The sequence below is a fragment of the Anomalospiza imberbis genome, chromosome 8, assembly GCF_031753505.1.
Source record: "Anomalospiza imberbis isolate Cuckoo-Finch-1a 21T00152 chromosome 8, ASM3175350v1, whole genome shotgun sequence".
Lineage (NCBI taxonomy): Eukaryota > Metazoa > Chordata > Aves > Passeriformes > Viduidae > Anomalospiza > Anomalospiza imberbis.
In genome coordinates this window covers 21915893-21943423 of record NC_089688.1, presented here as the reverse complement: position 1 = coordinate 21943423, position 27531 = coordinate 21915893, and the positions used below count along the sequence as shown (strand labels likewise).

At 59.1% G+C, this 27531-nt stretch overlaps 1 protein-coding gene across 2 annotated transcripts; it reads right to left on the bottom strand.

Moving 5' to 3' along the window:
- Positions 1–712: 712 nt before the first annotated feature.
- On the bottom strand, positions 713–25636 carry LDB1 (LIM domain binding 1). 2 transcript variants are annotated; one of them, XM_068197857.1, is made up of 11 exons: positions 25400–25636; positions 5929–6031; positions 5297–5341; positions 4998–5073; positions 4661–4763; positions 4284–4456; positions 3919–4041; positions 3664–3747; positions 3243–3366; positions 2657–2805; positions 713–2302 (listed from the first exon to the last, which is right to left on the bottom strand). In XM_068197857.1, exons 1-11 carry the CDS (start codon positions 25422–25424, stop codon positions 2072–2074), a joined length of 1236 nt encoding a protein of 411 aa, XP_068053958.1. In that variant the 5' UTR covers positions 25425–25636; the 3' UTR covers positions 713–2071. The 2 variants fall into 2 exon arrangements, with proteins under 2 accessions (XP_068053958.1, XP_068053959.1); XM_068197858.1 differs by having other exon boundaries at positions 2663–2805.
- Positions 25637–27531: the final 1895 nt, after the last annotated feature.

Here is a 27531-nt window from a genome sequence, read left to right as displayed (position 1 = left end):
GGCTGTGGGGACCCCCGTGCCTGGGGGTCTGAGGGGTCGAGCCCTCCACTCCAGCCTGCCCATGGAGGGGCCCAGGAGCCAACACAGGCATTTCTCCATGGATCTTCAGCTTGAGATCAGACCAGGCTCAAGGCTCTGTCTCCCTGCCCAACCACAGGCACAGCAGAAGGAGAGGACACACAGGGTGTCCCCCACCCCATCTCAGCAACCTCCTGCAGTCTCACCCATGAGTGGGCAAAGCATGGGGTGCTAGGAGCACCCCTGCAGCAGCCAGAGTCCCCGGGCACAGGCAGGCCCTCGGTGACACCTGCCAGCCCCAAGCCCCATGGGGCAGTTGGACACAGACTGTGGGATCCCCAGCAGGGAACTGTGGGATGTCTGACAGAGAGAATGGAGTGCACCCCTCACTCCCCCACACTTCAGGGCTGCTTGCTCTACCTGCCCCAGGCTCCCTTACGCACGCAGACAGACACACAAACCTCTCGCACACACACTCTTACACACACTTATACCCCCACTAGGGCAGTCCCCTCCCACAGCAGCACTCGCTGCAACCCCACCACAGGGCATGCCAGGGGGTTCCCACAGGCAGCCCAGACTCCCATCTTCCCCCAAAACCCCACTCCAAAGCTGCTGGGGTGAACTGGTTAGTTAGCACAAATACCCTCCCCCAGCACCTCTCATCTTCTCCTTGGAAAAAGCCTTGGAAGGGATTATTTTTTTCTCTTTTTTTTTTTTTAAACCAAAAAAAAACCCCAAAAATTATTATTTTTCTCATCGTTTCCCCTAACATCAATGGAGGCACCTGCTCTAGTGATAACACATTGAAAGAACAGTATCGTACACACTGTCTACAGCGCGGAAATGTACAAGCACGAGGTACACAAACCCGAGGGGGGGAGCGGGGACAACAGCACACAAGATTTACATTGAGAAGAGAGACGGGGGGCTGCCCCCCCCCGGCCTCTGGAGGGATTAGAAAGGAAGTCTGCAAAGTCTCTCCTTGGTTTGAAGCTCTCCGAACTGGATATAAAACGAGACTTCCAAGAGAAGAAGCCTGTACAAAAGTCAGGACAGGGTAAAAGATTTCAGGACAGGAGGGGGGAATGGGTAAGGGAGCTGACGGGGTATTTTCCCATTTTTTTTTCTTTCTCTTTTTTAAACTTACAATTTAATAATATTATTTTTTTTTCTTAAAAAAAGACAAAAGTAGGAGGTACCAGGAGCCAGGGGTTGCAAAGGGGCCCCAGGCAGACTCACGCAGAGTGGAGGGAAACACAGGGGCTGCAGGCAGGGAACAAGGGCACCGGCTGCTCCAGCAGAGCTGCAGGTCCTCCGTGCCTCCCCAGCCCCCCACCACGCACTTCCTATATACAAGAGTCCCCCCATGGCTGTGCTGCGCTCTCGCTCTGGGGAGCGAGGGGAAGGGGAAGGTGCAGGAGAGTGGGAAAATGCGACGGAGCCCTATCCTCAACACCATCCCAGCACTGCAGAATCTGACCCTGGCAGGAGGAAACTCCATGGCAGAGCCTGAGGCACAGGGAAGGTTTTCCATCACTGCCCCTCCCAACCAGACCCACGTTGGACTAGAGATGTGCAACCTCACTGCAAGTGGCTGCTCAGCAAACACCAGCCATAGGGCCCAGGGAGGAGGAGGGTCTCTGCACTGTGCCAGACCCCAACACATGGCATCTGGTAACGCCAGCTGCTGCCAACACCTCCCCACTAATTCCCCCTCGCTCGGCAGGGAGGGGTTGGGCATGTTGGGACAGGGATGAGAAGCTCTCTGGGCAAGAAGCAGAAAAGAAGAGCAAAGGGGGAATAATGAAGCTACGACCCCGGAAACCCACCCCTGCCCTGGGGTCCATCAGGGAGGCAGGCGTGGGGGTGCGGGGAGGCGGCGGGGGCGACAGCTGGGGGTTGCCTGCCCGGTGTGCACCCCGGGCCGTGCACCCCATCATTCACGTGGCGCTGATCCGCCCCCGGTACCTCGCCGCTTCCCAGTCACTCTCCGTTGCAAATGTACAGGTAGATTGGTTGGGACTGAGTCCACGGGGCGGCAGGGGGCCCGTTACTGTGATGCCTGCGACGTGGGGTTCTCTGACTTGCTCTCCTGGCTGGAGGGCGGTTTGCTGTTCCAGGGGCTGTTGGCCCCCAGCGCCGGCGAGTTGTTGAAGCTGTCCTCGTCGTCGATGCCGTTGGCGGCGTCAAACTGCGTGTTCTCCAGCCGGGTGATGAGGCGCTCGTCCTCGTCCCCAAACTCCCCCCCCATCAGCGTGGGCTCGCCTACCACCATCACATCCTGAAAGGGGAGACGGTCCCGAAACATAATCGAGGTGGGGGGAGCCTGGGCTGCTAGACCCCCCTCTCATCAGCGCAGCCCCTTTCCCCAGCTGTAGGGCCACTTCCTCATCTCCACTGCAGAACCTGAGCGTGGGCACTGAGTGGGACAAACATGTCCTCACTCCCTTGCAGGAGAGCAAAGGGACTCAGGGAAGGCAGCTGGGACACCCCCTCCTTCTTTTCCCCATCACATGGGAAGAACTGGGGTGGCTCGGATAGGTAGTCCCTGGGGATCTCCCCCTAGCAGCTCCCAGGGGCAGAGAACCCTCCTCTCCACCCCACAGCAGGAAGAGAATGGAAACGGGATGCTTACAGGTACCTGACTGGACAGGGCAAAGGTGCTGGCTGGGCTCTTCTTCTTGCTGTTGCTGTTGTTGGTGTTTCCCCCACCAGAGCTCATGGTGCTGCCCCCCGACATCTTCCTTTTCCGGCGCTTACTGGGCTGCTGCCGTGCTGGCTCGGCTGGTGACGGATGGGTACATGGTCAGTCCCAACAAGAGGAAGCTGGTGCCCCTCAGGCCCTTTTATGCAAACTCTACTTCTTCAAGGAACACATTCCCCCTCCAGGCGGTATCACCACCTTCCTCACCTCCACAGCTCTGCTGTCCTCCCAGACCAGAGGACAGGTGAGGGGGCGGGAACATTTCCATCCCTGCTTTGCTTTCTGCAAGCAGCTGGCAGCCTCAAGGCAGGGAGCACTGGCTGCCTGCAGCCCTGCTCTGCTCCACTGGGAAGGCAGACCAGCATAGAAAGAAGCCAAATGCCTGGTTCACCACCCCCAGCCTTATAAAACAAAGCCAAGAGCAGCTCTAGGGCTGGGAGAAACCTGCAATGAGGGCAGAGCCTGAGCAGGCAGTCCCAGAGACCCCAGGCAGCACAGCAGGCAGTGTGAGACTCACCGGGCGGAGCGACCATCCGCTGCCACTTCTGGAAGAGGCAAGTCTTGAGGCAGTCTCGGGGACTGAGGCTGTAGGTCTTGTGCCGTGACATGAGCTCTTGCATTGGTTCTAGGATTACACAGAGCTGCAAGAACAGACAGACTCTGGGTTAGATTGCAATGCTCTGAGCCCCAGCAAAATGGAGACCCCATAACCCTAACACCTCTACAGGCAGGCGTCTGTGCTGCAACTACCCAACCCACGCCGTGAATTTGTGGGATTTGGCAGATCCGCTGCCCCACAGCTCTCTACACCCCACCTACAAGATCCCTTTCACAAAGCCAGCCTTGCAGCCTACCCACACCCCAGGGCAGCCAGACATCAGGCAGCTGAGAGCACAGGATGTGGCAGAGCTGCAACCCTCCTCTTCTCGCACACTTACTCGGAGGTAGTTGAGTGTGGAGTTTGAGAGCCCACAGCGTGTGATGTTCTTGGATAACTGGTCCAGCATCTGGGGATCCTGTGCCTAGGAGCGAAAGGGACAGAAGGCTCAGCTGCATCCAGGCTGGGAAGAGCTCTCCCATGCCCTGGCCTGTGATGCAGGACTGAGTTGAGCTCCTCCACCTGCACAGCACCCTGAGGAGCTCAGCAGCTCTGTGTCATTCATGCCCTTGGGAGCTCCCGGAGCTGTACTCACATGCATGGCAAGGATGCTGCGGGGAATAAGTTCTCGATGCTGGCGGATGCTGAAATGCCACGTCTTTATCCTCATCATGTCATCAAACATGAACTCCAGGTAGAGCCGCCCCTCCACACACACCTGGGCGGGAAGGGCACAGAGTTAGGCACAGGCTGCCCCAGCTTTCCCCAGCCCAGATCCCCTGGGAACCCACTGCTGAACACTGGAACACACTCAGAGTGGCTTGCCTCTGCCTCTCGTGAGTCTCAGCAGAAGCCATATTCACGAGCCCAAAATGCACAGCCCCGTGGGACTGGAGCCAGCAAGAGGGCACAAAAAACCAAGGCAGGAGGGGCAGCAGAAGCTGCGGGTGCAGGCAGTACCTGGGTGAACATGGGCTTGCCGTGCTGGGTGACCATGGTGCACTGGTCACAGTCCAGCGAGACAAAGTTGTTGTGGAAGGATTCCTTGGGGTGCTTGAGCACGTAGTACAGCTCTGTGGCTCCCCCTTCGAAGATGCTGCGGAAGTAACGGGGAATCAGAGTCCGGCCAATTGCTGCAGCAGGAGAAAGAGGAAAATAAGGTCAGTAAACCCAGCTCATCCAGATGTTCCTTGGAATGTACATGACGACAGTCCCCCCATACCTTCTGGCTGGAAACAGCTGAGCTCTGACACCCTACCCACATTCCCCATAGCACACAGCTCTCGCCTGCTTGAAGGGCAATGCCCTTAGGAAGGAGGGTTCAAACTGGTACTCACTGTATCTCTTTGGTCCATCCTCCAAGCAGAAAGTGATTGTTAACATGGCATCATCCTCAAAGAACTCTGTAGTGAAGGCATCCCACCACAGATTGTCACATTCCTGGGAATGGCAGAAAGATGCTAAGTTATGGAGAGGAGAGAGAGACAGACAGACAGACACTGGCTGCCAGGCACAGCAGCCATGTGCTCAACCCACGGAAGACTGCACTCCGAGCTGAATGCTCGGAGATGGGGGTGATAAGCCCTGTGCCACAGCCACATGTGGGACAAGGCAGAGACGGCCCCCACTGCCGGAAAACAGCCCTGGCCAACCCTCACCCTCCCAGCTGCCTACCTCTGTCCAGTTCTGCAGCCGCTTGTTGAGCTCAAATATCCTGTAGTCGGTCTGGTTCCCGTACGGCGTGTGCCTCCTGCCCAGAGAGCACAGCAAGCCATCAGAGGGGAAGGCAGCCACAGGGTGTGGAGGGGTCCTGAGCCCACAGGGGGAACACATACAGCCACTCCAGGGCTGGCAGAGTCTGAGCAATCATCCCAAAAGCCCCAGCCAGCCAGCATGCTGGCCCTGCTGAGGCACCCCCACCAACAGGCACGAGCTCCCCCCAAGCAGGGTCCACACCAGCCCCCCATGCTTACCCGATTCCAGGCTCCAGGTACGTCGGTGGGTACATAGGAGTAGGTCTAGCAGTGGAAAGAGATGCAGGCATGTCAGTGCTAGCAGGGATCTCCCTGCTCACCACAGCTCCTACTTCCCTGGCTACAGCAGGCAGTCAGGCTCACTGGAGCTCAGTGACTCCCCACAGTGCAGACTGCACTCTGGCTGCCAATATTTGATAGCCTCATGGGGCGAGCTGTAGCCCAAAACTGGGCTCTGATCCCTCATCATTGGCTCCTCCATCCCTGAGACCTAGCCAACTGCTCCTTGGGGACATACCCATCTCCTCTGTAGCAGTGACTGGTGCCAGGCAGGACAGACACTGAAGGGGCTGTTTTGGCAGGAGCTGGGAGGGCTCCTTGTCATCCCAAGGGCTTGGTCAGGCAAAGGCCTAACAGAAGTCAGGACCTGGAGGCTTCCTTCATTCCAAATATCACTCATCCTCAACCCACTAACACCTGTGCCTGCTCCAATTCCCTCTTTGCTCTTGCGCTAACTGAACTCCATGCACTGCAGCCTCTGCTTGCTGCTGGGAAGCATAACACAGAGACCCTGGGGTGCAAACTGCAGAGTGTCCTCGACATTGCAGACCCCTCCCTGGGCCCCAGCTCACCCCACATCTCGATCCAGCATGGTGCCTGGGTGGAAGGGGGGGAAGGCGTTGCCGTTCGGGGGCTCCTTTGGCGAGTACAGCTTGAACGACTTAGAGGAACAGCCTGGAGAGAGAGGGGACACGGGTCAGTCAGGGGCACCCTGTGAGGAGAGACACACTCCTGCTGCAAGGAGGAGGAGGAAGAAGAGCAGGAGGCGTAAGGATGCACCAGTCAAACCTCCATCAGCACAGCCCCATCCCTCCTCTGCTTCCCCCTTGATGTCAGCCTACTCGCTTCATCCCACACACAGCTCCAGGCCTCCCCTGTGCAGGATGGAACTCACAGGGTCAAGGCTGAGCTCTCAGTATCAGCAGCCAGAGGGGCCCAACCACATCCCAAGTTTGTCAGTTCTCAGCTGGCTGGGCTCTGGGGATGTGCCCAAGGGGGACAGTCCAGCTGGTGAGCCTGAAGAGGAGCTGGTTGGGCCCTAGCCCTCCCTCCTCACACTGCTCCTAATCCCACTGACCAACCCGGGAATCACACGGGATCTTTTTGCTGACCTTTCTATCGTCATGGTGACGGGTGAATAATTGCCCAGAGGGATGGATGGCAGGTCCCCAGGCAGCCACCATCTGCCGCTCAGGCAGGCCAGTGGCCACCCGGATCCAGGCGGACAGAGAGATCCCACACGCCAGCCCCCAGCTGTGATCAAACCACCCCAAAACCTCGCTGCCCACCACAGCACCGGGGCAAAGGACAAAGAGCCCATAGAGGGGTATGGGGTGTGATGGGGTCTGCAACGGAGCACATGATGTGTGAAACCAGCACACATCCTGAAAACAACCTGGGGGCCCCAGAATAGAAGACATTAGGTATGCCAGGCAGAGCCAGCCCCATCCAGATTCCTAAGGAGCAGCAAGGGGCTCCCACACTCACCAGCCCACTCCCACCACAAGGGCAGGTTCCCGGGAGCAGTGGCTGCCAGCACCGCTCCCCAGCCCCGCGGGAGCCCCGGCACGCCCCGCAGCTGGCAGGACCCGGCACGCTGGCTGCGCCAGGATGCTGCTGAGGCACGCGGCTCCCTCCCTCCCGGCAGGCAGGCGGGCAGACGGGCTGACCTGGATGGGGCGCAGCAGTGGGCGAGCTGCCAGGCAGCTCCAGCTCCACCGGCTCAGCCGGCCCTGCCGAGCACAGACACGTCTCCCCCCGTCCCGCCGCAGGCGGGGGCCCCGGAGCAGGCCGTGCTGGGCTACCGCTGCAGCCGGGACCAAGGCGGGATCCCCATCGGCTGCCCGCCCGCACACAGACCTGGGACGGGCACTTCCCAACGCCCACGAACTGCCAGGATTGCCATCCTGCAGAAAGCAAACCCAGCAGGGGAAGGAAGTGTCCCAGACACACCACTGCCCCTCTGGGTTCCACTCCACGGCCACGCTGTGCAGAAGGGTGCTGGGGCAGGACTGGAGCAGCAGCTCGACCACGATGTATACAAGAGGGGAGTAAGAAGCATCAGAGTCAAGAAAAGCAGTGCCACCAGCACAGGGACCCAAGATGTCCAGCTTGTTGCAACAAAGAGCTCATTAGCCAACAGAGGTGAATAACCAAGGCATCACCTTCACCCCTGCCAAGCCATCTGGGACCCCAAGTCAGCAGTCACAGGGATTGCACACACTGCTGAGCAAAGGCTGGTCAAAAATAGAAGGGGTCACCTCCCAAGCATTAAATCCAACTTTCAATTGGGGAAATACGTGTTTTACTTCTTGATTTTCTTGGGGCCTTTTCACCACGTTTCCCCACAGCAGCTGAACCCATCTCCTCCCCAGCACTCACCAGGATCTACCAGTCCTGTGGGGCTGGAGCCAGCCCAGCCACTCAGCCGTGGCTCACTGTTCCCACTCCTGCCCGCCTGCAGCGAGGATAAGTGGGACATGGCACAATTTCTCATATGGCTGCTAACAATGTCAGCCCCTTGCTCTTACTGAATGTTTTCATAGATAAAACAAGTTTTAATAGGGAGCTCGGTGCTAGTCAGTTGCTGCTGCAGAGGAGTTTTTGCTTTCTGCTTTATCCACATCAATTTGTGCCTAACAGACAATAATTCAGCCCAAACTGTACTAGAAACACAGCATTTCTATTTCCTCCATTCTGTTGTTAGACAACATGACACTGAAGCATGTTCAGCACATAGGAAACTTCCCAAAACTCCCAAACTTCTGTTGAAAACAAACCAATTTATTAGGCAGAGACAGCAGTGGCTGAAGCACTGCTGGTCATCATGTCCTGAGGGGCAGAAAAAAATCAGACCCAGCAGGTCTCATCCTTCAATTCTTTGTTTTTATTCACTGATGAGACATGGGAAGACTAAATTCCCAAGGCTTCTTGCTGTCCTCAGTCCCCATCTTGTTTTTCAGGATGCAGGAAGGTCTCCTGGGGTGGTGAGACCAGGGAGACATATCACCCTCCATCCATTGTGCTTCTCATGCTCTTCCCTAGCTCCCTGCTGCTGGAGGTAGGACAGCAGATGAGCCAGGCCGTCACTTCTACCCAAGCCTCCATTTCCATCCTGGGGCTTTCCTAGCAGGTTAATATGGAGACACCCTGCTTTTGGAGCTCTGAGTGACCTGTGTCAGGAACTAGAGGAGTGAAGCCTGTTATGTGACCTCAGCAAGACTGGCATCCTGACCAAGTATTATTTTTAATGCAGCGTAAAATATGTCACTGGGTGCAGTGGTTTGAAATAACACTAACAACAGCCTTAGGATTTGATACAGGCTGTCCAAACTCTGCATTCACTGTAGACACACTGCACACATTACATGAAGTAACACAATTACTTTACAGCAGCAGGAACACCAACTTTTACTCACACACAGGCCTGGGACATCCCTCCATCACCACCTCTTTTCTTCATACTGCCCCAGCTGCGTGCAAGCCCCGTCCAGCCAGGTGCAGTGACACTGACACGCAGGATGTGGCCCATCCCAAGCACCTGGCCCTAGCTGCTCTTTCTGCATGCCCCTGCTCTGCCTGCTTGGAGCACAGGACCTGGTGACACAGGCAGGCTTCCTGCACACAGGGATGCTGCTTGGTGGCTGAGCATGCAATGCCCCTGTGGAACACAAGGCAACATGAGATGCTTCCTGTGGCCGCTCAAAGGTGCTGGCCCAGTGACACAAAAACATCCAGCAAGGGAAAAAAATCAGGCTGACGCTGCAGCTGCTGATCTACCGGCCCAGGCAGGTCTGGGCAAACAGCGCAGTGCTCATGGCCAGGTGGGTGGCTCCATGGCTCCTCTTCAGCGTGGAAGTGTGGGAGAAGGGAACCCCGGGAAGGGATCTCACAGCTCAGCATCCTCAGCCGAGGCCAGGTCCACAGACCTGCCGCAAAAGCATGGGCAAGTAAACGGTTCCAGGTGGGTGACCGCCCAGGGAACAGAAGGCAGGTGCTCTGCCCGTGACTCATGTACAGCCCAGCACTGCCCAACTCTCCACATGCCTTCTCATCTGCTGTTCCTGCTTGTGAACTATTAGCCCTATGAGGAAAGCTCTTCTGGTGCACTCTGTGGTGGGTTTGCTGGAGCAGGAATGACTCACATCCCAGCCAAGCTCACAGAGCTGGGGAACATCAGATTTCCCAAGGCACCAAAAGCAGGGTCGACATCTCACAGAGCCAACACAGCCAGGAGACAGCAGGGTACTGTGAGCTGAGACCAGCACCAAGGAGCTGCCTGCCTGGGCAGGGAACATGGAAAGCAGGGAGAAAAGCCCTGCCCGAACTCCCATAACTTCAGTTTATCATCAAATAGCAAAGAACTGCTCTTTGATGGACAAAGGCAAAGCAGCATCATCTTGTTCCTCCTATACCTGTGGCTGCTGGCAGGAATCGGTGCCCCCCTACCAGACAGGAGCCACCACTGTCTGGGCAGCCAGTGAGCTTTGCTGGCTCTGTGTAACCAGCAAAGCTCACCAACAAGGCAGAGGCTAAAAACATAAATGATGAAAAAAATGAAGAAGTGGGGCTTGAAAGGGGCTGCAGCGTTACAGCTCAGCTGGGGAGTGTCCTGCTCCTCCCAGCAGCCCGGGAAGAAGAGAGGTCAGCCTTCGCTAAAGGCAGCCGGTGGTTCCCGGAATGCGTGCCTGTTTCCTGGCTGCCTAACGAAGCTTTAAAGTGTAAATAGCGGCATTGTTTCGTAGGGCTGCCTCGATGGGGTGTGGGCGCCCTGATAGCGGGAAGAAATACATCTTCCCAGGCCAGTAGCACTGGCATGAGGGTGGTATCTGGGACTGGATGCAGGGCAGCGTCTCAAATAGTTCATGTGGTTTTGCCCAGTGACAGTGCCTGGTGTCCAGGAAGTTGGCAGGGCTGGGAGGCAAACACAAAGTATTCAGAGTGACTGGGACAGGAAAAGGCATGTGAAGCAGACCACGGTCTGCCCCCACAAGCCTGCCTTCACCCCTTCTTTCTCCTCTTCTTTGGAATAGAGAGGATTGGGAGAGGCCAGTTGCAAACTCTGATGCTGTTGTTAAGCCCACAGGAGCCCAGGTGGAACCCACCAAGACACGGCCTGAGACATTATCAGTGACAATATCAATTTGCAGAAAGCCCATTTGCTTTAAAGATGCACAACTGGTGAAGCTGAAGCTCCCACGACGCTGGGCTCTCCAGGGAAGAGGAGATACCACTTTTGGAGGAGACCATGTGCCACGGACTCAGTAGCATCCAGAGGCTGACCCCAGCCAGGACACTGCCTGGCCCTGGCCTGTCAGAAGGCAAAACCTGCATCACCGCCGCATGCAATCTGGCTGCACGCAGGGATTACTCTCTCACTTTTCCCAAGCTGCACAGAGCTTATGTGGACAGAGCTTACACAGACCACAAGCTGCCTCCCTGCCCACACCACACCACGTGCATGGTGTCCCAGCCCCAGGTCACTTCCTGCAATATTAGTGCAAAAGTCCACCACAGCTGCACACAAGGCATCTGAACCCAAGGCTGCTCTTCTCTGCAGATCGGGTCACAAGTTTAGAGGGACAGCCAGAGAAGGGATAATTACCTGCAGCTAATTATTACAAAGTGACAATCTTGGTGTAGGCTGCAAAGCAGCGCCATCTGAAAGCACCAGGTGAGAACCTGGCCAGGATGTGGATTTGCAGGTCAGGGCTCAGCGTAGTCCCACAGGCCCAGCTCTGCCAGGGTCCAGGGTCTCCCAGGAAGGCATCCTCTGGAGCTGGACATTCTCTGGAGCTGGGGCCCAGGGAACTGCACTGCCCTGCAGTACCTAGGGACAGCAGGAGTCTCCCCTTTCCCATTTTCTTCCTCAGATGATTCAGACATGTAGACGGGGAATTCTCCAGGAGGAAAAAAGGGAGAAAAACACACCCTGCCAATTGCAAAACAGCCAGAAAATTGAATCACGTCCACGGCTGCAAGCCCCAGATGCAATCCCACAGATAACCCAGTTTCAGCTCCACTACTATCAACTTACCATGAGGCAGTCATTTCCTGCAACTCTCAGGGAAATATCCCACTGTCCCTAATTACTCCTTTCAGTTCACCGTCTCAAAGATTATCCATAATCAAACGCTGTCGGTTTCAGCCTCAGAAACGCACCTTTCAAATTTTCAGACACTTTCCCTCTCTCCCAAACCCATTCACCCTGGGGCCTGCCACCCTGCAGTGACTAGACTCACATCCCTCCTGCAGCATGCATCCATGCAGCACTGGCAAACAAACGAACGATATCGTGTGGGAACCATGGGGCTGGGAAAAAAAAACCCTGTCAGCATACCTAGAATAAAAGCCTCCTGACAAACTAGGATTTTCATCATCAAAGGTTTTCTAGGCTCTGTGGCAAGACAGAAAAATTCAGTTACAGCTAACCATGTCGATGGCCCTGCAGAACATGAAGCCAACATCCCTGCTCACAGATGCTTGCCTGCCGCGCACATGGTGGAACAAAACTACACAGCTCTGCATGGTATTGTGGCCTTGTTGCTCAGGGCAGCCCCCCACAGGGACAAGATCTGCCCAGGAGAGTTGGAGCCGAGAGCCACACTGCAGGAAAGTGACAGCAAGAGGCTGAGGTCTGTGCTTAGACTGAGAGAAGGGGAGCCGCAGTGATCCTCCAGGCCGGCAGGACCCCCAGCGCTGCTGCCTCGGGGCGCAGGAGGCTGTCAGCCCCCACGTGGCGCATGGAGATTTGCGATCCCGGGATGCAACGCTCCCCCTCGCTCCTGCCGCTGCCAGGCGCCGAGAGCGGCACGCTGGGACGCGTAGTCTCTGGAGAGGCGGCCCTGCCGCCGCCGGCCGCCTTGCTCCATGTTGCCTCCTAGGTGGAGCCCCGCAGCCCTGGCGGCCGGCCAGACGCCCGCTCCGGAGGGGGGAAAAAAGCTGGCTAACTCCCGCGGCGAGGATCCAGCTGGCCTCGCTGGGGCAGCATGCGCCCGGGGGCAAACCACGACGCTGGCGTGCAGCGCCTGCCACAAGGACCGGACCACTCACAGATGCCCGTGGAGAGGAGGAACAGTGCAAGCATGGCGGGAACCTACTCAGTGCAGCTTACAAAGCACCTCCATTGCTTCTCTGAGCTGCCAGGGCAAGCCTCTGCCCTCCTGCTCAGGCAGAACTTCTTTCTTCTCAGTACTTGGTTAAAAGGCTGTGGAAATATGGAAGTGGCTGAACGAGGGACAGGCAGACTGCCGGCAGAACTGGGGAAAGAGCAAATGCAGTGGTTGTTGGACTCGCACCTCTGCACAGGCAGCACATGCCGCCACTGGTGCCAGGCCTTTGGACAACCAGTGCAGGAGGGGGCCAAAACCCCCGGAAGCAAAAGGACACGGTATGGTCAAGCACACCTGCCTAGTGCTCCTGAAGGCATGAGGAACCCAGCCCCAGGGAAACCCTCTTTCCCCAGCATCCCTGGTTACAACTCCACACGACACAACAGCAACCCACGGGGCAGCAAACCTCATTGCGGCAAGCGTGACAACCCACAAACACACACACACACACAGAGCAAACAACAGCAGGAGCACTCTGTCCCCCAGATCACTCAGAGGATGGGAGGTTTCCAAGGGAAAGGGCCAGGAGAAGTGCTATCCTGCTCTGCCACCACATAGGACTTTAGGTTCGTATTGTTAATGCAGATGTCAAGCTCACGCCAGTGCAGAGCTGCAAGCGCATGAAAGAGGGCACGCTGAGAGAGACCACTCTGGGCCAAGCACTACTGCCACCCTGCCAGCCATGGAACAGGAATGGAGTCCTGGAGCTGGACTGGTCCATGCCACCCTCTGCTTCTGCATCCTGAGGAGCTGGACAAGCTCAGGGCCTCCAGCTATCGCTGCTCTCTGAAAAGAACCTCAAAGAGGCTCCAGATCCCCAGCCTGGGGCACCTGTGCTTCAACTGAACTTCTGTGGCTTTTCACTGTCCTTTTCCTATTTTACATGGATTGTGACCTACTCCTGGTGAGGGGAAAAGTCACCAAACAGCAGCAAAACCTTTGTGTCACCAAACCTTCCAGCACCGGCCTGTCCCCTTTGGATCACAAGTTTTCCACTTTGAGGCAACACAATTTTGTGTCATTCTGCTCAGCACTACTCAGTCTTTAAGCGGTGCTCAGATCACAAATCTGGGATTTCTACAGCATCAGGAGTGGAAAGACCATATTCAGTTCTATTTCAGTGAAAACCATAATTCCCCCACAATGAGAACACTCCAAAACCTAAGGCTTTAAAGGAACAAGGACACTGATATTTACCCATACTTGCAACAGAAGCAGTAAGAGCTGATAGATACCTGACCAGCAGTGGAGGAGTCGCTGCAAAACTGCTCAGACAAGGTGCTATCGAAAGCACGTGGAGAACAACTGGGAAGACCCTGGGACAGGGTGCTTGCTCTCACACCTGCCTGGCCCAGCCTCAAGCAGGCTCAGACCCTCCTGGTGAGAAGAAAGCAGGTGACGGTTTGCAGTGTGGGGTAAGTGCACACTGTGTGCCCCCAGAAGGTGTGCCCCTGTTAGACCCCACAGTCTTGGAACCCTCTGCTCACACCTCACCCTGAGAGTGGCTGAGACCTCTGGTTTTGGCTCCTGCTGCAGCACTGGCTTTGGCTAGGGATGGCAGTTGCTCAGCAGGTTCCTGCCATGGTGCCTGGTTTCTGCCAGCTAAGGTTGCAGGGGTGGGATTGGGGGCTGCCCAAGCCAAGGGAGCCCCAGTTAGTGCTCATCACCCATCCCGAGCGGGTGGGCTGGCAGGGACTCCTATGCCAGACACCTGAGATCAGGGCAGCCTACCACAGCAGGCTCTACCAAAGGGGCTCCAGGAAAACACCCGCCAAGCTAAGACACCCCTCCACATCTCTGGCATTCATGCTGACTCCCAAACTGGAGCTGCTCAGTCTTCCCTACTCCCAAGGATGCTGTGCTCACACTCAGCGGTCCCCACTTCTGGCTGGCCCAGGTAAAGCCTGTGCTTTGTCTGCCTGGTCCCTGTGCCCGGACACCCAGCAAGGCAGCTTCTGAAAGACGTGTGGCCCTCATGTGTTTGCACCCCTTGGATCATTTATTCCCTCTGCACCCGTGGGAGGCTGGTGGGACCCTTTGAGCTGCGAGCAAGGATGAAGTTGCAGCAAGCAGTGAGGTGCAGCAGGCGAGCAGCCCCAAGAGCTGGGGCACTGGCCCCCTAAACCCCGTGACAGCACAGGCAGGGGAACCAGGAGGGCGTGGGGCAGCTGTCAAGGGGCTTCGGCAGGGGAAGGAACCCGGAGAAGAACAAAGGGAGCTACGGACTGGGATGGAGCAGGGCACAGCAGGGCATGGGGGTTGCTGGCAGCACCCCACCAGGCTGGGGGTGCCCCTCCAAAAGCCAATACGTGGTGAAAAGAAAGGGGAGCCAGGGGAAGGGAGGAACACCATAGGCAGGGAGGGGGAGGACAGACAAGGGAGCTGGAGGGGAGGGAACGAGCTGAGGGGCCAAGGATGCACTGAGCAGCTGGGGAGGGATGAGGGACAGAACTGGGTAAGGATGGAGAGGGAAGCCGAGGAGGGAGAGGGGAGCTGGGGACAGGGAGAGCCGTGCAGGGCGAATAGAGAGCGAGTAGGGGGCTGCCGCGGGGACCCCGGGCCGTACGGGGCCCCGGTGGGGAGCGGCGGTGCGGTGCGGCCGCGCACAACTTCGCAGACGCGGGGGCGGCGCGGGCGGGACCCCGGCCCTCACCTCCGCCGCCCGAGCGGGGCCGCCACCGGGGTGGGGGGGACCGGGAAACTTCCGCGGGGGGGAAGGGGGGCGCGGGGGGGGCGGGGTGACTCACGGCGCGGCGGCGGGCGGGGGTCCGGCGGCGGCGCGGCGGCGGCGGGCGGGCGGCGCGGGGCCGCCGCGGGGCGGGGCGGGCGGGGCGCGGGGCGGGGCGGGGGCGCTTCCTTTGTCTGCGCCGCGGCTGGGACCACAATGGCTGCGGCGGCGGCGGCAGCGGGGCCCGCTCCCCCCGCCCCGCGCCGCCCGGGGGCCCACGGGCCAGGGGTGACGCCCGAAAGGGGGTCCCCGGAGAGCTGTCCCCCCGGCCCGGCGCCGGTACAGGCACTCCCCGGGATAGGGATGAGGGAGCCGTGTCCCGCCGAGGAGCTCGGCACCAGCAGGGGCAAGGATTCCTCCCCTACTGTGAAAGTTTGAATAAAAATAGACCTTTTCCCTAGCTTGGTTTCGAGGGGTCTGAAGTTTTTTCAGGATTTTTTGTTTTTCTTTTTGAAACTTGTTTCTCTTTCCCCCAGTTTCAGACGAGAAAAGAAAAATACAATCGGTTTGTTTGGGAGGGGGAATGAAAAATAAAATGTTCCAGTTTGCAATTGCCATCATACCCCCACGGTCTCCTTTCCTTGATAAAACTGCAACCTCTTCCAGCTAGGAGATTTTACAAAAAACTCCATTATGAAAATTTCCATTATAAAAAAAAAAAAAAATTCCATTTTTCCCATTCCCCTTCTGCCCCACATCTGCCCCTTGCAGCTCCTGCCCTGGCAAGTCAGCCTGGCACAGACCTGGCTTGCCAGCCCAGCCGGCAAGCCCATGGGCTCAGGGTGCGCGCACACACACACACACACACACAGTCGTGTGCTGGTACAGCTCACCCTACACACAGGGGCTGGTGTTCACGCTGCCGATGGGCTGGCATGCACTTGCATGCCTTCCCAAACGCCTCCCGGCACAGCCCCGGCTGGGTGTGCACCCATGCCTGGGGCACGCACACCCTCCCACATCCCCCTGCTTGCAGGGCCAGGCGCGCACCTCATCCCCTCCCCAAGCCTTGGGGTAATGCAGGTACAACCAGTTGGATCCTGCCAAGCACACTTGCTTCCCCGCACCCCCCCCTCCACCCAACAGAGAAGATATGGCGGGTGCAAAACCTCTTCCATTAGTTTTTGGGGGTTTCCTCCCCTCGGTGCTTGTGTACTCCCAAAGCCCTGCACCTCAAGACTGGGGACAGCCCCCTGCTCCCCAAGCATGTTGCTGTCTGGGACCAGACCTGAAGAGGGACAGGCAGCACTCTCACACCCTTGTCCCTCACACTCATCTGCTGAGTGAGGCTCTAACCCTGTCCTGCTCCATATTGCACCATCATGATTTCCCCTTCCTCTTGCAGGCTACCCTGAAGATTCATTTTCCACAGCCACATAGCTAAATATACCAAAACTCTTTGTAAACCCTAGATTTACAGAGAGAAAAACTCACTGTAAACCTAAAAATCTCTGTGACACCCTCCTCTGTGAAAGGCACATGCAGCTGGAGGTACCCACGCTGTCAGTGCCTTGATAACTGGGCACAGGGATGCTGCGAGTGCCCCAGCATGCTGGCCCTTCACTGCCTTGTCCTCCTGCCAGCCCAAATCTTGTGGCACTGGGTGAGACAGGGCTGCAGCATGCCGACCCCCACCATCATCAGGCCAAAAAAAGTGCTGGCTGCAATGCTGGTGACAGCTACGGGATGGCACAGCGCTCCTGGCCAAGACTGCCATTAAACACAGTTCACCTGCACCCCATTCCCACTCCAAGGGACAAAGACACACAGGGCACAACCACCCACCAGCACTGAACACCACACTGATACCGCAAAACAGTGAAAAAGGGGGCATTTTGTCCCCATATTAGAGACTCCTGACACCAGTGCCATGGCCAGGGGATCAGAAAGCAGCCCCCATTCATCCCCAGGCCCCGTGGCCCAGCCCAGTGCATCCACAGCAAACATGCCTGGAGCAATTTATCCCGGGGCTCAGCAGCCCTCCGGGACTGCTCACGTGTCCCTGCTCAGCTCTGACGACAGCGCTGGACTGGTCCACGTGGCTGCAGCAGCCCCAGCTGTTTATGGTTATAGCCGAGTTAATAATTAAATAGATGCTGGATGGAGAGCAGAAGGGCTGGGATGCAGCTGGGAAGCGTGTGTGGCAGCAACGGTGTGGGGGAGCCCCTTCCTCACCAAGTGCTCGTGCCCACACTGTGAGGGGGGCAGAGGGCTACCCGGTTTTTGTGGTAGGGCACTACATCCCAGATCACAGCCTCCACTCTCCCCCTAGCAAGGGCCCCATGCCTGCCTGGTCTCCCCAAAGTCCAGCTCTGATCCAACACCCGGTACAGGTCTCAGCGCAGGAGCTGGCAGCAGCTCAGGAGCAAGCGTGAGCACAGCGATACATCCCAGGCAAACGGATGGGAAGAGCCTGGTGGGGACCAGTGTAGCCAGGGGATGCCCAGGTCTCTCTGATCCCCGTGGCTATGGTTTGGTGTGCCTGCAGAGTGTGCGTGAGGGATCCCAGGCAAGCTGGGCAGGAGGCAGGGCATGCTCACACTGACACCCGGCCGGGGCCCTGGCAAGCGCAGGCGTAGAGCAGGGACGCGGACACACGCTTACATAAAAAATAATAATAAAAATCTGCTAGCTCTGCAAACAGCACAGCCTGCACTGGGAGATGGACTGGCCTGGCACTTCCAAACCTCATGGGTTTGTCCAAACAGCAGCCAGACCTGGGCACGTATGCAGATGCAGCCTGCAGCACAGCATGCATCCTGGAGCCCCCCTTTCCAGAACACTAGAGCCAATCCCTCAAATCCTACCATCCTTCAAACAGAAATACGCTTTGTTTCCCTGTTTCTCAAGGAGGGGCTTCTCTCCTCCCTAAAGCTATGCATGACCAGATAAAAAGGGAGTTCTGGAGCAGGAGGGGCCCCCATTTTTGGCTGAAGAAGCCACAGATCCATCTCTCCAGAGGAGGTTTGGGGGAGGCTGGAAACTACATGGTGACTCATGCCAAGCAGGCAGCAGATCCTGGGGGCTCCTGGGATTAACCCTTCAAAACCAGAACCACTTCCAGACACCCAGAGGCAGAAATAAAGCCAAGGTGTCTGGGTAAAAGCTGCCAGAGCAGGATGAGAAGTTACAGGGCCACATCTTGAGCATCCTGCATAGAACACAGAAATCAATCTGAACATGTGAGCAGTAGACAAGCAGCAACCAAGTGCATGCATTGGTGCCTATCCTCTCCAAAACAATAGGATGTGGAGAAAGGTTACAGTGGGGTGCAGAACCCCAGAGTGCATGAGGTTCATACGGGGTGTCACATCACACCTTGTTCTGGTGTCATGGGTCAGTCTCATCACCACTGGGCTGCCCACAGGCTCCAAAGGGAAGGTGCAGTCCACAAACAAGCTTTGGCACGTCCTGCTAGAATCGGGTTTCCCCATGGCACCAGCACGAGAGAAATGCCCCACAGTGTTCCTGTGCTGTCCCTGAGACGTTGCAATGCACGTCCTTCAAGACCTCAGCCCCAGGATGACCACCCACAGCAGTGAGCCCCAGTTCCTCTGCAGAAGCCCAGGACCAGCCTGCCAGAGCTGCGGGGTTTTAAGGCTCCTCCAGAGCCTCCAGGTGGATTCTCTCATGTTACAAGAATGGTTCATTTTACAGCCCCTTTCCTGGCCTGGGAACCCACAGCAGGGAGGTGGTGACGTGCAGCATGGCTGCACAGCCCCAGCATCCTGCGCCTGCCCTCTGTCCCCCAAGAAGACCATCTATCCTCCAAGGGACAGGCACTTGGTTGCTTCAAAGACAACCAAAGCAGAATCCTCCACACCCAGACCTCCAACTACAGGAACTCAGCCCTGGTTGGAGAGCACCCTGGTCCCTGGCCCACTGTTCCCCTTGCATTCCCTCCACTCTTGTGTCTCAAGCCACAGAGGACCCTTGGCATCCATAAGAGATTTACATAGCCAGGAGCTGCCACCCACCAAACCCCCACCCACTAGGGCTACCATCCCTCCTGGTACCCCCACGTCACTGTGCCCTCCCACACTAGAAGCTCCCCTGGGAGAAGGTAAGGGACATCTTACAGGGCCGTGGCTGTACATGGTTGACTCGAAGCAGGTAACTCCACCAGCTGAGCCCACCCTCTGCCACCCTCCCCACACGGTGCTGCTGAACACTCCAGAGCAGCTCTCCGAATATAGCAGCATCAAATAGCTCCATCAATAATGCATTGCTTCTGCTTCCTCTCACTGCCGTGTTTTTGTTGCTAACATGCGTGTCCTTCCTGTTAGCAGCTGCCTCCTCCCCACCAGCTAGGCCAAGCAAGGACATAGCCACGGTGGGACGGTGACGGCAGCTCCCACAGCTCCAGGTCCAGTTCCTGTAGGGATTGACACAGAACCCCATCTGTGCCACTCGGGGGCAGTCTGGGGTTCTAGGGGGGAACCCTGCCACCGTCCAAGCCTCCTGCTGCGCACGCGCCGACAGCAGGCAGGGCGACTCGGCATGCCGTGGCTGCCCAAAGGATTTGGCAGGGGCACCAAGCTGGGAGGAGCATAACGACATCTCCCCAGCCTCAGCAGGGAAATGCCCCTCCGCAAGGACTTTTGGCAGCCTGGCACTCTCCATACCCAGGCAGCACCCCCATTCCCAACTCCATGCAACGCCACACCACATCAGGCTCCTCCAGCAGCTCTGTGTTGCCATCCCCGGCAGGGAGAGAGCTCCCGCTGCCGTGCTCCTGCCTGCCCCTGCCCGCAGCTGCCCCGGGCTCACCCCGGGCCCACCCCGGGCCAGTTGAAGCAGGCAGGTCGGGGTGCCTGGACCTGCCCCATGCCCAGCAGAGTTGCGTGCCTGCAGTGCCACGAGCTGCCACGGGCTCCTAATAGGGAGACAGGAGCCGGTGTATGCAAAAGCCGGCACCCACCATCCTGCAGCTACTCACAGTAGGCAGGGGCAACCTCTGTCCTGGAAGGGAGACCCCCAGGCTGCACAAGACCCTGGTTGGAGGAGAATGCACATAGCAGAGCAGAGGTTGGTGCAACTGGCTGCTGTAGAATGGTCCAGCCAACACCACCAATGTCCCATGCAAGCACTATGTACAGCCAGCTGGGCTGTACTGCAGAAACCTGGCTGCATACACAACACCTGTCCCTTGGTGTGTAGTAGAGGGCCTGAGGCTGCTGCTCCTGCAGAAAGCAGGGGCCCTCCCACCCCTCTCAACCATTGGTGCATCCTGGGGCACAGGCAGCGTCACCTTGGTGCAGGGTAACCTCTGCCACCTGACTGTGGGTTCTACAAAGCCCGGGCAGAGAGACACCCTGCAAAAGAGGGGCTGGAGCTACATCCCACAGGGCCCCCCAAAGGAAGTGGCAATAGAGGGGTGCGGGCAGGGTGTTATCAGTCACCCTGTGGGCAGGGCGGGTCAGGGCTGGACAGGGGCCAGCGCCTGCCATAGCGGAGATTACGCCTCGGGTTTAACGTTCATCCCCATCCATGACCTGCCCAGGAGAGAAGGGTGTGAGCTGCACTGGGAGGCTGGTCTGACAGCTCTGGAGACTCCTGAGCCCCACCAGCACCCGTGCTTAAAAGGGACATCCAACAGTGGTGCACAGCCCACTTTCCCAGACCCTCATGAGCACACAGCAGTGAACCTCCCAAAACCTGCCAAGCATCACCCCTGCTGCAGCCACCCCAACCCTGCCCAGCAGAGACCCTGGGAGAGGGGCACACTACTGCCACCATCCCTGCTCCAGGTGGGGCCCAGCAGCCCCCTGGCAGCCCTGCCTGCTCCCCAGCACCCTCCCCCCGGCACCAGCAGGAAACCACAGCCGCAGCCTGCGGGCAGCTGATAACGGTCACCCAGCCCCATCCTGCCTGCACCCCACCACCCGGGGAGCTGTCCCCACACCCACTGCTCCCCAGGCCCAGAGGTGCACCCACACCGTGCACAACAGCAGCCCCAGGGCCCAGTGTCGCCCTGCACAGAGCTGGGGGCTCTCGCCGACAGTGCAGCTGGGGCACCAGGACACACCAACAGTTGTTATGCATGGGCACCATGCTCCCAAGTGTCCCAGCATGCTCCTGGCACACCACGCAGATCCATGCCTTGCACGTTCTAGCAACATAGATATGGTGGAAGAATCTCAGAGCAGACTGGGGGAGGAGAGGGTGGCATGAAAATGAGTGATCTGACACGAAAGGGATGGGCAGGGGATGATTGAGCTGCTTCGGCTTCTGCCCTGCCTGGGGGCACACAGCCACCTGGCCAGTGCATTCCTGGCCACAGGGGTACCTCCCTGCCCTGGAGGTCCCATCCCCCAGGGGCATGCCCTCCCTCCCCAGGGAGCAGCTTTCACAGCAGTTTGTGTTGAGCAGGTAACAACATTCCTGGAATAAACTTGGGGCCCAGTGCAAATACACAGTGCTGAACCCGCTGGCATTGGTGTGGCACTAATGCAGGATCCATGCAGGATTCTCCAGGCAAATCCTGGTGAGTTCACACTGGCTCCAAGGAGTGCTGTGATGGTGCCTCACACCAACAACAGGACCCCTGAGGAATCCCCTCACTGGGCACCAGACAGCCACAAACCCATCACGACTTTGCCACAGCATGCCAGAAGTGGGCAAGCAACGCAGCACACACGGTATCTAGTGTCAGGCACTTCGCTGCTGAGGGGGACAGGGCAAGTAACACATTTCATCCAAGCATCACTGGTAACATGAAGAAAGCCTGGACTAGAGCACACCAATATGCACAATGAGGCCTCGGGATCCCTACTGCTGCCCTCCTCCCCAACAGGCCCAGGGGCACCCCAGGGTGCCAGGCACCCCTGGGGGTGTTTGGGAGCCAGAGCCCGCACAAGTCAGGGCTGCCTGGCCCCCCCGCCGCGGCACTCAGCCCGCTCGCTGCCATCCCTTTCCCAGCGCATCTGTCGCAGAAGGCATGTGGCACAGCTCGGCCTCGTGACAGTGGGGGATGCACGGCGCCAGCTCGGCAGAAGGGAGGGATACGGCAATGGGCCGTGCCCTGGCTGGACATGTCCATCCCGGGACCCAAAGCATGTGGCTTGGGAAGCTCTCCCTCCTGCCAGAGGGGTGCACAGGCTGGTTCTCTGCAAGGTGTCCCAGGGAAGCTGCTGACCTTGGGAAAGTTGCTTCCCTGCCATGAAGCTGGAGCCAGCCCCGCAGGGAGGGAGAACAGCTCCACTCCGCTTTGCTCCCCTCCTCCCACTCTGCACTGACACCATCACTACAGGGGGAAAAACAATGATAATAATAAAAATAATTAAGGAAGAAAGTGCAGAGCATGCTGGGAGAGTGAGAGGTGCCCCCAGGGGTCAGGGCCCCGCTGGGGTCTGGATGCCAAGACCTGTCTGCCGGCCCTGCTCCAAGCAGCCCTGGGCACAGCACCACCGGCACCAGCACCAGCACCAGACAGCTGCTGCCCCAGCCAATGCCACCTCCTCTCTGAGCCCATTACACTCTTGCTTTTCACCTCTCCGTACCTGAGGTGGAGGGCAAAGCCTCCCTCAGGCCTCCACTAGCCCCAGCAGCTCCTCACCATCCTCGGGCACAAGAGTACATCAGGCTGCCAGCTGAACAGCCTCCCTGTTCCAAAGCTCTTAGAAGAAAGGAGCAGGGAAACATCTCTGGAGAGGTGCGAGAAGAGCTGCAGAGGGGCAGGATGCACCCCCAGGGATGGCAAGGAGTCCATCATCCCCCTGGGAGGGCACAACTTGGAAGGGGGGCAGTCAAAACCCCCTCGGCAGCAGCTCCCAAGCAGGAAACTCCTCCAAGTTAATGCAGCCCTGAAGAGCAGCCTGGGCAGAGCGGCTCATTAAATGTTTCTGGCTGGCGGGAGGCCAGCGGCAGAGCTTGTTTTTTCTATATTCCGATAAACAGTCCGGGGAGGGGAAGGGGAAGGGGGAGGGGGCGCAGGCTCTCGATGTGCCACCCAGCCCCGGCGGGGGAGCGGGGGAAGACGCGGGGGACACACGTACATTGCACTGCAACACTGCACAGCAGCTTCGTGTCCTCCCTGCCCTGGGGCAACGGGCAGGGGCGGCGTGGGGGGGACACAACACATGAAGCCATCCACAGGGATACTCCAGGTGAGGGGTGACCCCACGGCTCCCCATCACCGCACCGAGGGAGGACCCCCCTCTTTGCACCCACCAACATGCCGATGACATTCCCGGTGGCGTGCGGCCAGCTCCCGGGGAATACGACGGGGCCTCACCGTTTGCCGTCACACGGCCTTCGCCCCACCGAGGCGGGACCCCCGCCAAGGCTGGGGGTGTCGGGAGGGGTGTCGTGCCCCCGGTGCGGGGTGCCTGCGGGGCGGGTGCTGTGGTTGCTCGGCCTGGCTCGCAGGGAGGTTCACGTGACTTTCTGCTTGAGGAAGCAGCGCTCTGGCAGCTTCCAGTGGGAGATGGAGGAGGAGGAGGAGGATGGGGGAAGGGGCCGCCTGCTTCATAGAAACACGGCGGCGAGGCGCAGGCAGCGCAGGGGCGGGGGGCCGCCTTGCAGGGGCACCCCTTCTCCACCCCGGTTATCCAGCTGCAAACCCCTCGGCAGAGGCGGCTCTGGAGGAGGCACGGGGACCGTGTGCTGTCACAGCGCCCCACTGCCTCCAGCAGCCCCCCAGCATAAGGTTCTGGCCTAGCAGGAGGCTCTCTCGGGACCACAGGGATGCTGCCACGGGAACTGGGCTGAGGAGCGTCCCTGCTGTCCCCCCAGAGGGACCCCATGTGCCAGATGCCCAGGGAAATGGCAAAACCCTCTCCCCAGGGCCCCCCAGTCTTGGCTCCCTGTCTGCTGGCCAGCACCACGGGGACCTGGTGCTGGACGAGGTTCCAGCAGCCCTCTAAGACCCCTGCCCTGCCTTGCTCCTGGCACGGCAATGCAGCCGGACCAGCTGCCCCAAACCTGCCCCCAAGCCCAGGCGTGCAGATGAGTATCCCTGCAGCTGCACCCTCTCAGGTGCTGAGACCTCACCAACTGATCACACCTCCTATGTAGTCCTGCAGCCTTGCTAGCCCGCAGGATCCAGAATTAGGAACAAGCTTTCCAGCAGACACCCCACAATGGCCATGGCGCGGGGCCATACAGCATCCATGTCCACCAGCAGCATTGCCAAGCCTCTGTAGGGACACTGTGCCTCACACCCACACAGGGAGCTGTGGCACCCCACAGACCCATTGCTCTGGCCACAGGGGCACTTCGGAGTCATTCTTCACAGTGCCACCTGCATGCCTGCCCAATGCCCCTGCAGCACTCTGCCTGTGGGGGTCCCAGTTCCAGGCTGGTACCAGCACCCATGCGCTCTTGAGTCCCAGATCTCTTAGTCCAACACATCTCAGCATCCATGCCATAGGAACTCCAGCACCCATGCCACGGAGTCCTAGCCTCACAACCACATCCCAGCACCCATGCAATGGGGTTCCAATACCACAGTCAGACCCAAGCGTCCATGCTCTAGGGACTCCAGCCCTTCAGCTGGATTCTAACAGTCCATACCATGGAGACCTCATGCCCATGGTTAGATCCAACAGCCACACCATAGTGACTAGGACTCCAGTCCCCACACCTTGCTGACACCCATAGCTTATCCCCAGCACCAGCACCCTGCCCAAACCTCAGCACCTACACTGAAAAGCCACTTGTGTTGTAGTCAGCTCCCAGCAGCCATGCCCCAGGAACCCAGCCCCATAACCAAACCCCAGCACCAATACCACCGAGACCCCAGCACCAATGCCATGGAGACACCAACACCATGAAGACTTCAGCCCCATAGCCAGATCTCAGCACCAATGCCATGCAGTCCCAGGGACCAATACCCTGGAGAACTCATCCCCATAGCTGGACTCCACCACCAATGCCTTAAGAGACTCCAGCATTAATGCCAAGGAGACACCAAGCACCAAGGCCACGGAGACCCCAACACCAATGCCATGGAGACCCCAGTTCCATAGCTGCAGATCTCAGCCCCAAAGCAGGACAGCAACATCAATGCAATGGGGACCCCAGCCCCACAGCCGGACCCCAACACCAACACCTTGGGGTCCCAGCCCCACAGCCAGACCCCGACACCGCTGGGGCCCGCACCCCGTAAGCGGCCCCCAGCTCCCCACCCAGCCGCGATGCCGCGGGGACCCCAGCCCCAGGGGCAGCCCCCGCCCCGCGCCCCGCCGCCGCACCACTCACCAGGGCATGCACAGCCCACTGACATCTTCACATGCCTGGCCCGGCCGGGGGTCGCTGCGCGCTGCCCGGGCCGCGGGGGTCTCGCATGGGCGGCGCGCCGCGGACTCCGGCGCGGCGGGCGGCGGGTAGCGCCGCGGCCAGAGGCGGGCGGGCGGGCGCGCCGCGAATCGGCGGAGCAGCGGCGGCAGCGGCAGCAGGAGCAGCGGCGGCGGGGGCGGTCGGGGCGGGGGCCGCGGCGGCGGAGCGGGAGCGGGGGCGGGGGCGGCTGCGCCGGCGGCGGGCGGGTGGGGGCGCCTCTGCGCGTGCGCGGGGCGTCCCGTTTCCCCCCCGCCGCGAGCGCGTGCGTGTTGCGTGCGTGCGCGCCCCCCCGGCTGGTCGCTGCCGCCGCTGCCGCGCTCGCACGCACGCGCCCCCCCCCCCCCCCCGATTCCCCCCTCACCGTGAGGGGCGGGGGGATTCCGGTGTGTGCCGGGGCAGTCCGCGAGGGAGGACTTGAAGGGAGGCACGAAGCGTCCCCCCTCCGCTCTGAGGAGGCTCTCGGCCCTGCCCCCTGAGCTTTGCAGCCGTCGGAGCAGGGGTAGCGCTCTCCCCAGACCCCCGTGGGTGGGTACGGGTTCTCAGCGGGGGCTCCCGGGGGCGGCGCAGGGTTGAGGCCTTCGCCCCCCCCCCGGGGCTGCTCTTCCCCGGGCCTGAGAGAGACTCAACTGGAGGGACGAGTGCTCAGGGACCCACGCCCGGGGCGGCCGATGAACACCCCGGGTGCGTCGGGGCAGCTTGTTGGAGTTTCCACCTGGGAGGCCGTGGGGGACGAGCAGAGGACTCCACGGCTGTTCCGTGTGGAGGAGCCTGCTGAAGGCTTGTGCTTTTTGGGACCTTGCCAGTCTCCCAGCCCCGGGGCACGGGGAAGACGCGGCGCTGTGGAGGTTATAGGTGGGAGGGAAGGGGCCAGAGGACAGGAAGGAAGGCGGTTCGCATCAGCGCTTTGCACGATCAGGGACCGGCGATTGCTGTGCCTTGTGCAGGGATGGCAGAGGCTGCTAGACAGGAGGCTGGGAGCTGCTTTGGTCTGTGCTGCACCCTCTGCTGAAGAGATGTGACAGCATCCCGGGTGAGGCTGGGGGACAAAGAGATGCCAGGGCAGAAGGAGCAGAGTGCCATACGGACAGGGTCTCTCTGGGGGACACCCGCCCTAGAGGATCTCATCAGGGATCCTGGCCCAGCCCCACGCAGCTCTGCTCCTGCACACCAGCTGTAGGGCCAGAGCCCAGTCTGCAAAGGCAAGCACTGTCCCTCTACTGCCCTGCCAAGGTGCAGCCCCAGCCCCACGATGGGAGCAGCGTCCTGGGCTGCGCAAACTGCCCCAGGGAGCCAAAGCCCTCTCTTCTCTCTGAAGGGCCAATTCCAGCCCATCTGCTCCTGCCTGGTTGGGACTCACATTCCTCTTTACTGAGTGGAGATGTCCATTAAGCATCAGACGGGTTTTTGAGCTCTCCTTTTCACGCTGTGCCTATTAGCCCTGAGCAACCTGCCCACCCTGGGTGCTGCACAGGCTGAAACTGGATGGCCTGAGCAGCATCTGGCTGTGCCTGGCCAGGGAGTGGTCACAACACAGAGAGGGAAGGGAGCCAGGGATGTAGAATGCGCATTTTCCTTTCTGGCTGTTGTTTGTTTTTCTTGTAAACCAGCAGGAATGCCTGGTGTTGCCCTGTGCCAGGAGTGCCTCCCTGCTGGGGACTGTACTCGGGGAGGGAGATACCTGCAGGTGGGATTCCCTATGGTGACACTCCAGGGACCCTATGTGCAAGGAATATGGTCCCACTTTACAGGATGCACACCAGGCTAGGCTTACTCTGTTGGAGATAGCCGTGTTGTGCCACAGGGTCCTGCCAAACACAGGGACAGAGGAAGTAGGCAGGTCACTGCATGCCCTGGATGTGCCCAGGGGAGAGGACATGACAGGAAAAGAGGGTGTGGAGCAGGATAAGGAAAGCTGCAGGGCTCCAAGGGGAACATTGCTCCACATCCCTGTCAGCAGGTCTGTGGGTGCCAGGTTATGGACAGCTTCTCCTCAGGCCAGTGGACAGAAACATTGACTTTTCAAAAGTGACTTGTTCCTTAACCACACCTGGGCT